The 14,182-nt window shown below is 45.0% G+C and overlaps 1 protein-coding gene across 2 annotated transcripts in view; it reads left to right on the plus strand.

Moving 5' to 3' along the window:
- The window catches only part of WDR59 (WD repeat domain 59), a 93,761-nt gene that overhangs the window by 14,596 nt on the left and 64,983 nt on the right, over window positions 1-14,182 (plus strand). For both annotated transcript variants that reach the window (XM_044255729.1, XM_044255730.1), the window contains exons 2-4: window positions 3,905-3,954; window positions 8,775-8,910; window positions 13,597-13,682. In XM_044255729.1, the coding sequence (XP_044111664.1) occupies window positions 3,905-3,954; window positions 8,775-8,910; window positions 13,597-13,682 (272 nt within the window). The remainder of the gene's footprint in view (window positions 1-3,904; window positions 3,955-8,774; window positions 8,911-13,596; window positions 13,683-14,182) is intronic.

Below are 14,182 nucleotides of genomic sequence, written 5' to 3' on the forward strand. Positions count from 1 at the left end.
CTTTCCTTCACTCCTGTAAGCTATCTGTAATCTGTCCCAAGCCCCTTCCTGCGGGCTGCTGGGAAGTTCTCTCTCTCTCTCTCTCTCTCTCTCTCTCTCTCTGTCAGTCATCATTGGGGCTGCGCTCCCTCTCTTGCAGTGGGATCTTGTGGTTCCCGGGATTCTTAACTCCCTGACTCCCAGACTTAGCATCTCTCAGCTGCTCCCTGCCTGGAGCCCTGAGGTGGGGAGGCCTCCAGGGGGACTCCTATTCCCGCCCCAACCTGAAGCGCCAGCTGTACTCTGATGAGGTCCCCTTCTCTTCCTCTCCATTCTCTCTTTGTGACAGCCTGGCCTGACGTTCCTCAGTGTGCTACGAACATGATGTTGGCCCCTTTTTTCTGGGGTAGGAGTAGGGACACATCAGTTCGGTGTGCTTTTGAGTCTTTTTAAAAATAGCTTCCTCTGATGAGGTGATACGGTGAGTGATGCTGCTCTTTGCAGTTTTGGAGCCTGTGTTTTTCAGTGTCATTTTTAAACACTTTGAGAATGTTGTTATAAAAATATGCATCATTTACTGGTGGATAACATGAAATAAGCAGCTCTGTGTATAGAAGTTTTTCTGTTTTGGGTGGATTCTGGAGGTGGAATGTTTGAGTCAAAGGCATAACTTTTATCATCATGATGATTATTATTATTACTACCGGGCCACTCTCTGTTATCACCACAAACTTAGTGGCTTGAAACAATACCTATTTTTTAGATCCCAGTTCTGTAGGTCAGAAGTCCAGGCATTGCTTGTTTTCTGTTCTGAGTCTCCCAAGCTGAAGTCCAGGTATCAGTTGCTGGACTGTCCTCTGGAGCCTCTGTTGCCTAAGGAAGAATCGAACGGGCCCCTTCAGGTTTTTGGCCGAATTCACTTCCTGGGGGTTTTAGGATTGAGGTCCATCCCTGTTTTCTTTCTCTTTTTTCCTTCCTTTCCCTCCCTCCCCTCCTTTCTTCCTTTCATTTTTTTAATTAACCTGTACTCTCATCATGGGGCTCGAACTCATGACGCCTGAGATCAAGAGTCACATGCTCTACCAGCCGAGTCAGAGCCAGGCACTCCTTTTAAAAAACATTATTTAAAATAGGCTTGATGTCTTTTATTTTATTATTTTAAAAATTTTATTTATTTATTTTTTAGTAATCTCTACACTCAACGCAGGGCTCGAACTCATGACCCCAAGATCAAGAGCTGCGTGCTCTTTCCACTGAGCCAGACAAGCACCCCAGCCCTTTTCTTTTTTTCTCTTCTTTCTAAATTTTTAAAAATTTACCTAACAGAGAAAGAGAGCCAGCAGGGGGAGAAGCAGGCAGAGGGAGAGGGAGAAGCAGGGAGAGGGAGACGCCGAGCAGGGAGCCCAATGTGGGGCCCAGGTGCCCTTTTTAAGATTTACGTTATTTGTTTAATTGAGAGAAAGAGAGAGAGGGAGGGAGAGAGAGCACCCGAGAGCGGGACCGAGGGGGCTGGAGGGAGGGCAGATGCACACTCAGCGTGGATCGCACGACTGTGAGATCTTGACTCGAGTGGAAATCAAGAGTCAGACACCCAACTGACTGAGCCACCCGGGTGTCCCGAGGTCCCTGTTTTCTTGCTGATGGTTATATAGGGTTCACTGTCAGCTTCTGGAGGCCACTTTCAGGGCTTTGCTGAAAGCCCTTCTTTCACAGCCGGCAACCATCTTCCTCACATTAAATGCCTCACCTTTGGAATCTCTGACTGCCTCTGTCTCTAACCTCTGGACCTAGATTTAAAGGGCTGATGGGATGGGATTTCTCTGTCTCCCCACAACCCTCTAGAACTTCTCATCATCTCAACAGAAACTGTGAGGGTGCCTGGGTGGCTCATTCGGTTAAGCGTCTGCTTTTGGCTCGGTCCTGGGATTGAGCCCTGGGTCCAGCTCAAACAGGGAGCCTGCTTCTCCGAACTCTCCCTTGCCCCCTGCCGCTCCCCTGCTTGTGCTCTCTCTCTGTCAAATAAATAACATCTTAGGGGCGCCTGGGTGGCTCAGTGGGTTAAGCCACTGCCTTCGGCTCAGGTCATGATCTCAGGGTCCTGGGATCGAGTCCCACATCGGGCTCTCTGCTCAGCAGGGAGCCTGCTTCCCTCTCTCTCTCTGCCTGCCTTTCCATCTACTTGTGATTTCTCTCTGTCAAATAAATAAATAAAATCTTTAAAAAAAAAATTTAAATAACATCTTAAAAAAATTCAAACACAAACGGTATTCATTAAATAGTAACTCCCCATTCCCCACTCCCTGCCCCCTCCACCTCTATTCTGCTTTGTGGTTTAATGGATATACCTCTCTTAGGTACCTCATGGAAGCAGAGTCATGCAGTATTTGTTCTTTTGTGCCTGGCTTGTTTCACTTAGTGTAATATTTTCAAGTTGCATCCCTATCGTGGTATGTGGGCCATTGTATGTGTATACCACGTTTCGCTTATCTATTCCTTTGCTGGTAGCCATTTGGGTTGTTTCGGGTCTCTTTATCTTAAGGTCAGCCGATTTGGGTACTTAATCATGTCTGCTAAATCCCTTCTCAGCAGTCCTTAGATTAGTGTTTGAATAATGGGGAGAGTGTGGGTATGTACCAAGGGCCCAGAATGTTGGAGCCATTTTCGGATTCTTTTTCTTTTTCTTTTAAAGATTTTATTTATTTATTTGACAGAGAGATCACAAGTAGACAGAGAGGCAGGCAGAGAGAGAGGGAGAAGCAGGCTCCCTGCTGAGCAGAGAGCCCCATGTCGGGCTCTATCCCAGGACCCTGAGATCTTGACCTGAGCCAAAAGCAGAGGCTTATTAACCCACTGAGCCACCCAGGCGCCCCCATCTTTGGATTCTGCCTACCACAAACCTTCTAGAAAGATTGGAGGTACCATCTTGCCTTCTTTCATACCTTTGTCTATGAATTGTTCAGAAGAGTGTGGAAATCACATCTCATTTCACTGCCTGCCTTTCCAGCTGGGCTTTTCTCTGCTCACAACTCTGGTTGGATGAAGAATGCATAACAATGACTTTTCAGCCTCCACTGAGCGCTCTGGCTTCTCATCCCCGTTATTACCTGTGACATACTTCTTGAGGATATATGAGATTGTGCAGTAATGTCCTGAGGATGTAGCAGGATTTGAACTTGTCCAAATTAAGAGAATTTAGGGCTATAATTCCCATGATTAGAGTTAGCCTCATGCTTCAGCCTGAATGCAAATTCATTTGACCCGTTCTGGTCTTTTGGGAATTGGACATTGGATCCTGAAAAGATGGTACTCCCTAGGAACTGGGATACTTGGGAAATGGAAATCATTAGAATGTGCTAGAAATCTCAGATTAAATGGGAGCTGAGCATCTCAATAACAAGACTGTGGCCATGGATTCAGCATGGGTGGTGTTTGAATATTACTTCTTGCCATTTGGCTTGGAGGAGGAGTCTATGCCCTTTGGGAAAGGGATGGGGGTGGTGTGGTCTGGGATGAGAGGTGTGTGTGTGTGTGTGTGTGTGTGTGTATGCATGTGTGATGTCCCAGGTTAGGTTTTGCTCAGAAGGGGAGGGGCTCTTAGTTGCTCTGTTAGCTCTGAGGTACTTAGATCCTCTAAGGGTCCTAGGACGATGTCTTCTCAATTTAGAATATGCCAGCTTGCTTGTGGGTAATCCTGGTGTTGGGGAACAGATAGCATCACCTTCTTGTGGCAGGTGAGTATGAGATGTGGATGAGGATTAGAAGTGGGTGAAAGCGTCCACTGCAAACAATGAATCCTTCCTGCCCGCTGGGGACTTCCCCCCCGGGCCAGAGGAAGAGAAGACGCCGCCCGAGGTGACAACCGGCGTGTCTTCCCTCTCCTGAGCTCGCTTTGCTGGCAGAACTGAATGTGTGTTCTCTCTCGCAGGCGACGGCGATGTCTGTGGACTGTCTGGGACAGCATGCCGTGCTTTCCGGGTAAGTGAGCGTGCAGTGTTCCTCTGCTGCGATTTCTGGGAACAAATGGCAAATCAGGAAGGAGGTTTCTGGGAAGTCGGAAAATACTCCTTCTCTTTAAGGATTGTGGCCCCAGGGCTTAGTTCTCTCCTAGTGACCTGGGGGGCACTTAGAGGGATTGTTAGCAGTTGATTTTTGTCTCTGCCCTAACGTGTAAGCAATAAAATTCCTTTGAAATTTTAGTGACTGGGACTTTGGTCTTGGAATTACAGTTTTCTGTTCATCGCTCGGACTCTGTAGAAGGATGCTCTCTGTTGTGGTCTCACAGGTAGTTACCGGGATGGAGGGCATCTGGGTCCTAGTTTGGCACTGCCATTAATGACAAGGCCTGGGACATTTATCCAGTCGGCCTCCCTGGACTTCAGTTTTCCTGTGAAGGAATTTGATTTCATTATGAAGAAATCAGCATAATTTCTGTGGTGTCTTCTGGCCCCAGCATATGTAAGATTTTGGCCAGTAAGCACTACCCCAGCATTGCTAGTCACTCCATCACAGCACCAGAGTGATCCCACTTAATGGCCAGAATCTCACCTCCCCTCTCATAATCACTATCTCTCCAAGTTTGCTGTATTTTCATTAACTTAGTTGTTTATGAACCCATTTATAAATTTTTTTTTTTAAGATTTTATTTTTAAGTAATCTCTACACCCTATGTGGGGCTTGAACTCACAACCCGGAGATGAAGAGTCACGTGCTTTACTGACTGGGCCAGTCAGGTGTCCCTGAACCCACTTAAAATTAATGAATTATTTTCTTTCTTTTAAAAAAAATATTTTATTTATTTGAGAGAGAGAGAGAATGAGAGAGAGCAAGCAGGAGAGGGGGAAGGTCAGAGGGAGAAGCAGACCCCCTGCTGAGCAGGGAGCCTGATGCAGGACTTGATCTGGGGACTCTAGGATCATGGCCTGAGCCAAAGGCAGTTGCTCAACCAACTGGGCCAGCCAAGCACCCAATGAATTATTTTTTACTTCACTGTTTTATTTTGAAATAATATTTTAACTTACCTTAAAAAATGTAGCAAACATTTAAATAATTCAAAAGGCTGTAGGTTGAAAAGTAAGATTTCCTCCTCCCTTTGGCCCCCTTCCCCAGGGACAGTTACCATTACCATTTTCTTATGTCATACTGGATGCATAGATAAGGAACGATTGGTATGTCTCTTCACTGCTGCCTTCTCACTCAGAAAAAAAAGAAAAAACAGCTTTACTGAGATACAATTCACAGACCATGCAGTTTACCCATTTTAAGCATACAAGTCAGAGGTTTTGGGGATATAGTATTCATTAACTACTCAGTTTTTAAGCTTGTTTTTTAAAAATCAAGGAAATACATATATATAGTTGAAAAAGTCAGTATAGCATTACAAGGATTATATTGTCAGACAGCAGAATCCTACCTTTTCCCTACCCCTGATCCCACTTACTGGAAGCAACTAATTGAGACTCTTTTAGCTATTTCTTCAGGGTTGCCTCCCATTTTTCCAAATGGTATACCTATACTCGGTATCTTGATTTATCCATCAAAGATCTAACAAATTGACTTCTAAAAACAGGTGAGGAGTTAGCACTTTTATTTTCCTCTGTGAGTCCCTTACAGGACCTTCCTCCTCCTTCCAGTATAGTTATATAACAATTTTTGGGTTGAATTGGTATTTGGGGTTCTTTTCTCAGAGTAATTTTGAGAGGTCCTATACCATTCTGATTCTGGACTTTGTAAGTGACCTATTTTTTGTCTTTGGAAGCTTTAAAATGCTATCTTCGTCTCTAGTGTTACTTTTACCTCCAGGTGTGTGAAATTGTTACCGCCACTGCCTTGGTGGGGGGCGCTTGGAGGGCCCCTCTTTTTTTTCCATCTTGCCTTGTTTTATCTAAACAGATGAAACATAACATATACCTGGCATCATGTAGCCACATTAACAACCCATAAAATACTGAGGTGCTCAGGAATAACTGTGACTCTAATGTTAGATTTTTCTGCATTCACTGATGTGGCTCTTGTCATTTGTAGCATCGTAGGAGGGGATGGGATCGTGTCACTGGAGATCCGGCTGGCATTCCTGCTTTGGTGTGCTCTTACATACAAATCTATTCATCTTATTTTTCAACAAGATCTTGAAGGTTCACCATTTCATATTCTTACATTGAACTTGAAAATATATAAATGAATATTTATATTCATATAAATATATGAAAAATTTATACAATATATAATATAATAATAACTTTATTATATAAAGTTTATATATAATATATAAACTTGAAAATATATACATATATAATATATATATAATACATAATATATAAAAATATATATTTATATATTTAAGTGAACAGCTCAAGTAAATTTATAGGTGTATACGCCTGTGTGATCCCTAGTCAGATTGAGATCCAGAGTAATTTTTAGCAGTGTTGGAAGGCCCTTTCAGTCTGGAAGTCTGTGTCTTCCAGAGAGGTTTTCCTGCACTGAGTCTCAATTCCATACCCCCCGCCCCCAACTTCTTGCTCTCATTCTTTCTGGAGTTGTTCTTAGTCTATGTTGGATATCCTATGTGAATTCTCTTTTGGTCCATTTTGTTTTGCATTCTGGGCATTTCCTTCAGCTTTAACTTCCCACTCTTCGATCAGATTTCTTTATTTCAGTTATGCTTTTCATTTACAGGAGCTCTCTCTTGTTCTCTGTTCTTTACCTTGTCTTCTTTTACCTCTCTGAAGGTGTTCATTCTAGGTTTCTTCTTTCCTCTTTGCTATTTCCTTCTAGTTCTTTCGACCGAGTGGGTGCCTGCCTTTCATGTTTCCTCTGGTGACTGATACTCACGGGCTCTCTGTTGCTGTCAAAGAGTGATCAGTTTACATGTGTGACGGTGGGGTTCATTGGAGGGAGATCAGGTGGGAACCAGACCCCCTTTTCTCGGAGGGTGCCCAGATGTCATTATCTTTTGGGTTCTGTGTTGTTAACTTGTTTGCTTTTGTTTCTTTCTTGGGCTGGTCATTTTCCCCTGAGAAGAATCCTCTTGTCACATGTTATCTGAAGACAAAAGCTCAGTGTTGTGAGTGTTGAGGAGGGAAGAAGCCGGGGGGCCTCATACTCTACCTCATGCCCTGTTTTGAGCACAGCTCTTCATCCTCACCGGCCCCTGTGCCTGTTGTCCCAGGCCCAGGGCTCCCCTCAAGTAGTTTCTCCGAAGCACATCCCCCCTGTTCCGCCGGGTGAAGGAGAGGTGGTCATCTGGCTCTCTTGGGGTGTGCATAAACTGCTCTCCTTAGTGCTCTTTCGAACTCTGTTTCTTCTGTTCAGTGTTTGGTTCTCCAGGCCTCTGTGTTCCCCTTGCCCGGAGGCTGAAGCTTCCAGCTCCCCGACCAGCCTGGGCTCCGCAGCATGAATCAGCTTGCCTGTCGTTCCTGGCCCCTCTGCGGTTTGCTTTCTCTCCATCAGTTACCATTTGTCCTTGCGCTCTCCACTTCTTCTCTCTGTCTTTGTCTTTGTGGGTTTCTGTATTTTATGTTTTCACTCTTACATAGTTGGTGGGTCTTCCGGGGGAATGAAGATACAGACGTGTGTTCAATCAGACATGTTTATGCTGAAGTGCTTGTGTCCTGCGGCTCTGCCATGGCTCTGCCATGGCTCTGTCATGCCTTCCACCTGCCCTGTTGACATGTGCCCCACACAGTTAGCTCTCGGCCTTTCTCTGTTGTTGTTACTGATACAAAAGTGCCAGCCTCCCTGCTGCAGGATCAGGTGATTCCTTCGGAGGGGTTCAGACATTCTAGATCTTTGTTCTGCACCAGAAGTTCTGGAAGTTCTGTGAATTTGTGTCTTGCCCATGTTTTCCTGCTTCCTTTCCAGCCCTCTGTTGTGGGGTGTTTCTGCTAGAGTCTGACATGCCATTTTACCTCGGGTTTCCTATCTCTTCGGAGCAGGGACGATTAATTTTTTTTCTTCATCATTGGGCCCACCTCTCCTTGGGGATTCGCAGAGGCTCAGAATGTTCTCTAATGACAGCTGACGGCTGCCGAGATGTTGATTCGTTCACACACCAAGGATTTTTTGCTTAAAGCAAAGGGAAGCTAGGTGAGCACAGGACACTTCTGTTTTCAGAGCCTTTATACTGATTGGCACCTTGAACGGTATCAGTGCTTAATACGTTATTTTCATTATAACTTTATTGGTTATTATTTCCTTCCCGGTGGACTTAATTTAGTTGCTTTCACCAGGTTACCGACTTGCAAGGGAATTTGAGATTTTCTTCAGAGTAGTTGGCTGAGGGATGAGTGATGTGTGTAGCGCCTGTTTACTGAATGCAGAGCACTGTACCTGGTGAGGAGGGACCTGCAGAGATGGGAGACACAGTCGCTACTCCACTCACTCAGTTCAGGACCGAAGTCTTACCATCAGTAGTTGTCCTACACAGGTGAATGCTACCATCACAATGCGAACTGCTCGGTGGGCATAGTGCAGAAGCAGGGGACCTATCCTAGCAGGATGATTAGGAAAGACCACAGAGGCTTGGACCTGAATCCAGTGGGCAGATGTCAGACTCCCAAAGATCTGGGGTGGGGAAGGCCATGTCTAGAGACAGGCTCTCCCAGGAAGTGGCTCCCACTCACCGAATAGTCACCTTGACGTCCTCTTGTCCCTCATATGCCTTTCAGACGAGGTAAAGGTCGTACACATCCAGGGATATTTTTGAACTCTGTTTGCAAACCATATGTAATTCCAAATGTGCTTTTCTTTCTTAATGCTAATGCTGTTCTCTCGTTATAATGTTGATGTTGTTTTCCTAGCCGCCGATTCTTATACATCGTTAATCTAGATGCCCCTTTCGAAGGTCACCGAAAGATCTCTCGCCAGAGCAAATGGGACATTGGAGCCGTGCAGTGGAACCCTCATGACAGCTTCGCACACTACTTTGCAGCCTCGGTGAGGTCATTTAAGGGGTACAAGGAAAAGGCTTTTTATAAGTATGAGCTGGGGCCGGTAGTTCTGTGTTCTATGTAGAGAAGAGAATGTAACCCTCACTTGTCAGGCGGAAAAGAAGTATGGATGGTTCTAAAAGGAAGATTGAGGCAAATTGCTGACGTGTATATACACGTGCGTGTGTTTGTAAATGGGAGCAGATTTGCTGGCACCCGTGGTGCAGGATCTTGTGTTTCTGAGGCTCCAGATTTTGAAAGGGAAATGAGTAGATGCTTCTGTTCCTCTGTGTGATAGGAACCTGTTTTCACTGGCAGCAAGGTAACTGGCTAGTGACTCTGACCTTCATTGCTTTTTGGAAGGATCAGAAGACTCCACACACCCTTCCACTTGAAGGAAGGGATTCAGTCTCAATTGGAATTTTTATTAGATCAGCTAAGCCCCTGAGATTTTTATGTGCCTCTTTATCTGTGAATTTTTCCAGGGAAAATGTGCACACGTTTTACTAGGTTTTTCAAGGGATTCATGACTGAAAAAAGATCTGGGCTAGATCCATCTCTGGAACCTTTCGCCAGATTCTCTATTAGCATTTCTATTCTCCTAGAACAATTCGAAATCTAAACCTTTGGCTCTTTTGCATGGGACCGGGAGGACAGTATTTAAAGGAAACCCATCTTATCATCCAGGAGATGCAGCCATTCATGGGGCTGTCTGGGTCTTTTCTTATCAGAAATGACAGTCTGTGAGAGGAAAGCATCTGAGGAAAGAGAAAGAAGAGCAGTGTTGTCAGCTTCAGGAGGAACAAAAAGCTGCTCTTCCCCGTCATTTCCAAAATAGAATCTGACTGTCTCACTCTCACCATAGACATCTGAGGTGGAGCTGGTTTAGGGACTGTTCCGAAGGAGAAACGGGGGCCAGTCTCCTGCTTTCCCATTCCTGACCCCTTTCCAGTGTGGTAGGAACAGTGCTCTTTTTGTTGGCTTCTACCTTTAGGACTTTCTCTCCCCTCTCACCGCAGTCCCTGTTCATTTGGTCCAGGGGTCCTCAACCTGGATACAAGTGACATCTCAGGCCAGATAGTTCTTTGTGGTGGGGGGTGTCCCCTGCATTGTGAGAGCTCCAGCAGCATCCCTGGCTCCCATCCGGAAGTCCCAGTGGCCTCCTCGTCTTCCCCCTCATCGTGACAACTGAAGATGCTTCCAGACATTGTTAAATGTCCCTGGCAAGTAAAATTGCTCTGGTGAGAAACCGCTGATTGAGGCGGACCAGTCAGTACTTGGCCCGAGTGGATTAGCCCTGCATTTGTTTATGAGTGGTGAGATAGTCCTTTTTGAAGGGGGTGGGGGGAAACTGTTGTTTTCTTTTCTTTTTTCTTCTTAATTTCTTTTGACAGTCATTTTTTTTTTTTTTTGAAGATTTTATTTATTTATTTGACAGAGAGAGATCACAAGCAGGCAGAGAGGCAGGCAGAGAGAGAGAGGAGGAAGCAGGCTCCCCGCTGAGCAGAGAGCCCGATGCGGGACTCGATCCCAGGAACCCTGAGATCATGACCTGAGCCAAAGGCAGCGGCTTAACCCACTGAGCCACCCAGGCGCCCCTTGACAGTCATTTTAAAGTGGACAATTTATTCAGTTTCCACGTTCATGATGCATACAACCACACTCCTCTCTAGTTCCCAAACATTTCCATCACTCTGAAGTAAAATCCCTTACCCTTCAGCCCTCTCTCCGAATTCCCCCTCCCCACAGCCCCTGGCAACCACTGGCCTGTGCTCTGTCTCTGTAGATTTATCTGTTCTGGATATTCCACATAAACAAAACCACACAATATGTGCGTTTTGTCCCTATCTTCTATATCTCTGTTGTAGCATGAATCAGTGCTTTTCTCCTTTTTATGGCCAAATACTCTTCCATTGTACAGCTGTAATGCATTTTGTTTGATGGTTCTTTTACCAGTGGACATTTGGGCTGGCTGTTGTGAATAAAGCAGAAATGAACATGGGTGTACATGTGCTTCTTTGAGTACTTGTTTTCCGTTCCTTTGGGTATATACTTAGGAGTGGAATTGCAGGGTCATATGTTAAGTCTGTGTTTCACTTTTTGAGGAACCATCAGACTTTTCTATGGTAGCTGAATCGTTTTTTAGTCCTACCAACAATGGGTGAAGGTTCTGGTTTCTCCATATCCTCACCAAAATTGTTGTTTTCTGTTGTTTTTCTTCTTTAATTTTAATTTTTTTATTTTAAAAAACATTTTACTTATTTATTTGAGAGAGAGGGCATGCAAGAGAGCACAAACAAGGGAGAGGAGTTGAGGGAGAGGGAGAAACAGACTCCCTGCTGAGTAGGGAGCCTGACGCAGGGACTGATCCTAGGACTGGAGAATTATGATCCAAACTGAAGAATGTAACTTCAGTTACATTGAGGCAGACGCTCAACTGACTTAGCCACCTAGGTGCCCCTTTTTTCTTTAATTTTTAAGTTATAGCCATCCTAGTGGATATAAAGTAGTATTTCACTGTGGTTTTGATTTGCATTTCCTTAATGACTAATGCTTTGAGCATCTTTTTGTGTGCCCGTTGGCTGCTTGTACATCTTTTTTGGAGAAATGTCTGTTGAAGTCCTTTGCTTATTTTGAAATTGGACTGTATGTCTTTTTGCTGCCGAGTTGTCAAAGTTATTTATATATTCTTGATACTAGACTCTTCTCAGAGATACAGTTTTTTTTAAAATTTATTTTGTTTATTTATTCATTTGAGACAGAGAGATACAGAGAGAGAGAGAGAGCATGAGCAGGGGGAGAGGCAGAGGGAGAGGGAGAAGCAGACTCCCTGCTGAGCTGGGAGTCTGACTTGGGGCTCAGTTCCAGGACCCTGAGATCATGACCTGAGCCAAATGCAGACACTTAACCATCTGAGCCACCCAGGCTCCCCAAGATAAGATTTTTTTTTAAAGGTTTTATTTATTTATTTTAGACAGAGAGCAGGGAGAGGAACAGAGGGAGAAGGACAAGCAAATTCCCTGCTGAGCACAGAGCCCAACTCAGGGCTCAATCTCATGACCCTGAGCTCATGACCTGAGCCAAAACCAGGAGTCGACTTATCCCACTGAGCTACTGAGATGCCTCAGACATATAATTTTCTTTTCATTTATTTTCTTTTTTTATTAAAGTTGGTCTTTTTTTTTTTAAGATTTTATTTATTTATTTATTTATTTGACCAAGAGAGACACAGCGAGAGAGGGAGCACAAGCAGGGGGAGTGGAAGAGGGAAATGCAGGCTTCCCCCCCAGCAGAGAGCCCAACTTGGGGCTCGATTCCAGGACCCTGGGATCACGACTTGACCCGAAGGCAGACGCTTAACGAGTGAGCCATCCAGGCCCCAGAGATATGATTTTCAAATATGTCTCTAATTCTGCAGATTGTCTTTTTACTTTATTGATAATGTCCTTTGATTTTGATGAAGTTTAATTTATTGATTTTTTTTGTTGTTGTTTTATTGCTGTTGGTTGGAAGACAGCGTTTTTCAGAAGAAAGAGCTTTGGAGTTACGGACATCTGAGGTCAAGGCCTAGTTTTGACACTATTTTATCTCTAGTGCTCTCCCAGCTCTCCAAGCCTCAGCTGCCTCCCTTGTAAGGTGGGTGATGGCAGCCAGTGTGCAGCGTGGCAGGGGAGAGCAGGAAGCAGGGCTCTTAAGATTCCTGGGACGTGGACTCGCGGAGCCGCCCAGCGGAGATGGGATAGTGTTGTAAGATGAGGGGAACTTAACTTCTCATTCCTGTTCCCGTTGGAAGCTGTTTTGAATCCTAACCTTTAGACTGGGAACCTTATCTATTTAGAATTGGAAACTGGCATTTCTGGATTAAAACCCTAGAACTTTGTACATCTGTCTGTCTCTGAGCCTAAAATGAAAAATTAGTCTGGTAATGTATAGATATTAATGTACCTGCATCTTCTGTATCTGTTCAGAAATTATTAGATACCTATTAGTAATCAGACTATTATAATCTTTGTTCACTTTTGATGTGTTTCTTAAGCTTTTGATATTTAAGTATTTTGCTGGCTGGTTGAAACATGGATTTTTCTTTTCTCCTTTCCCTATTGTAGTGTGGTTTCTTCTGGCCAGTTTTTTTCCCTGTATCTTTTTACTTAACCTTTTAAGAAAGTATAGGCATATTTCAAGGAGTCTGTATAATTTTGCCTCCTAGGACATGCCTTTGGTGTTAGTTCTGTTTTCTTTCTCGTGCATATGTGTTTTTAAAGCATGGTGGAAGGACTCCAGGCATTTGATAAGTGGGAAAGGCGAACTAAAAACATCTAGTGTGACAGCAGCTGGAGAGATGGGTTTGTGACCTTCCGAGTTGGGAGGCGGTCCCTCTAGCGGCCAGGAACATCTCCATAAGCCATTGCTCATACGTTCAGTACTACCTCGGTAGCTTCCGTTCAGCTGTACCTGTTCAGGGTATGTTCACTCTGAAGATAGCACTGCCCTTTAGTGCTGTGGACTGAGCTAAGGGTGGCTCAGATGTTAAGTGTATTCATTTCTCTTGGCTTCATAAGGAAGTCAGTCTGTAAATCTCTACCATGCGAGGTGGTTTCTGCATGGCTTCCCCTTCTCAGCCCTCGGCAGACTGCGGTGAGAACATATGTTCTGATGTGCTCCTGCCTGCCTTCTTTCCCTTGTTTCTTTTCAGAGTAACCAACGGGTCGACCTTTATAAGTGGAAAGATGGCAGCGGGGAAGTCGGCACCACCCTGCAAGGCCACACTCGTGTCATCAGGTAGGTACCAGCCCTCCGCAGCTCCTGGCCTGTCTCCCTTTGTTGTAGTCTCGTGGGAACTAAAATGAAGACACCGTCCTCATTGCACGGCCTGACCCTCTGTGTTGCATTGGCCGTGGGGGGCTGTTGGGTCCTTAGCGTTCATGGTAGTGATGGCCCTCATAGCCGAGATCAACCAGCTTTGGTGTAACCGCTAACCCCGATTCCAGGAGACGCTCAAGACAGATATAGCCCAGTCTGGAGTGAAGGATTAGAGCTGATCTTTTGCCATGGGAGGGAGCTAGCAGAATTACTCTGCTGACAACCGACAGTGCCCAGGAGTACAGAGAGCAGGATGCAGCCCTTTGCTCTTTCTTCAGCAGCTTGGGGCACAGATCTCCTGCAGCAGAGTTCATTACCCAGCTGCCTGGTCGCCTCCTGCCTGTGGCCTTGGCCTCTGGAGTGTTCCTTGATCCATCCTGTCCTTAGGTCACTATTTCTGGGTGGGGAATACTCCTTCT

The sequence above is a fragment of the Neovison vison genome, chromosome 7 (assembly GCF_020171115.1).
Source record: "Neovison vison isolate M4711 chromosome 7, ASM_NN_V1, whole genome shotgun sequence".
In the NCBI taxonomy this organism is placed as follows: Eukaryota; Metazoa; Chordata; class Mammalia; order Carnivora; family Mustelidae; genus Neogale; species Neogale vison.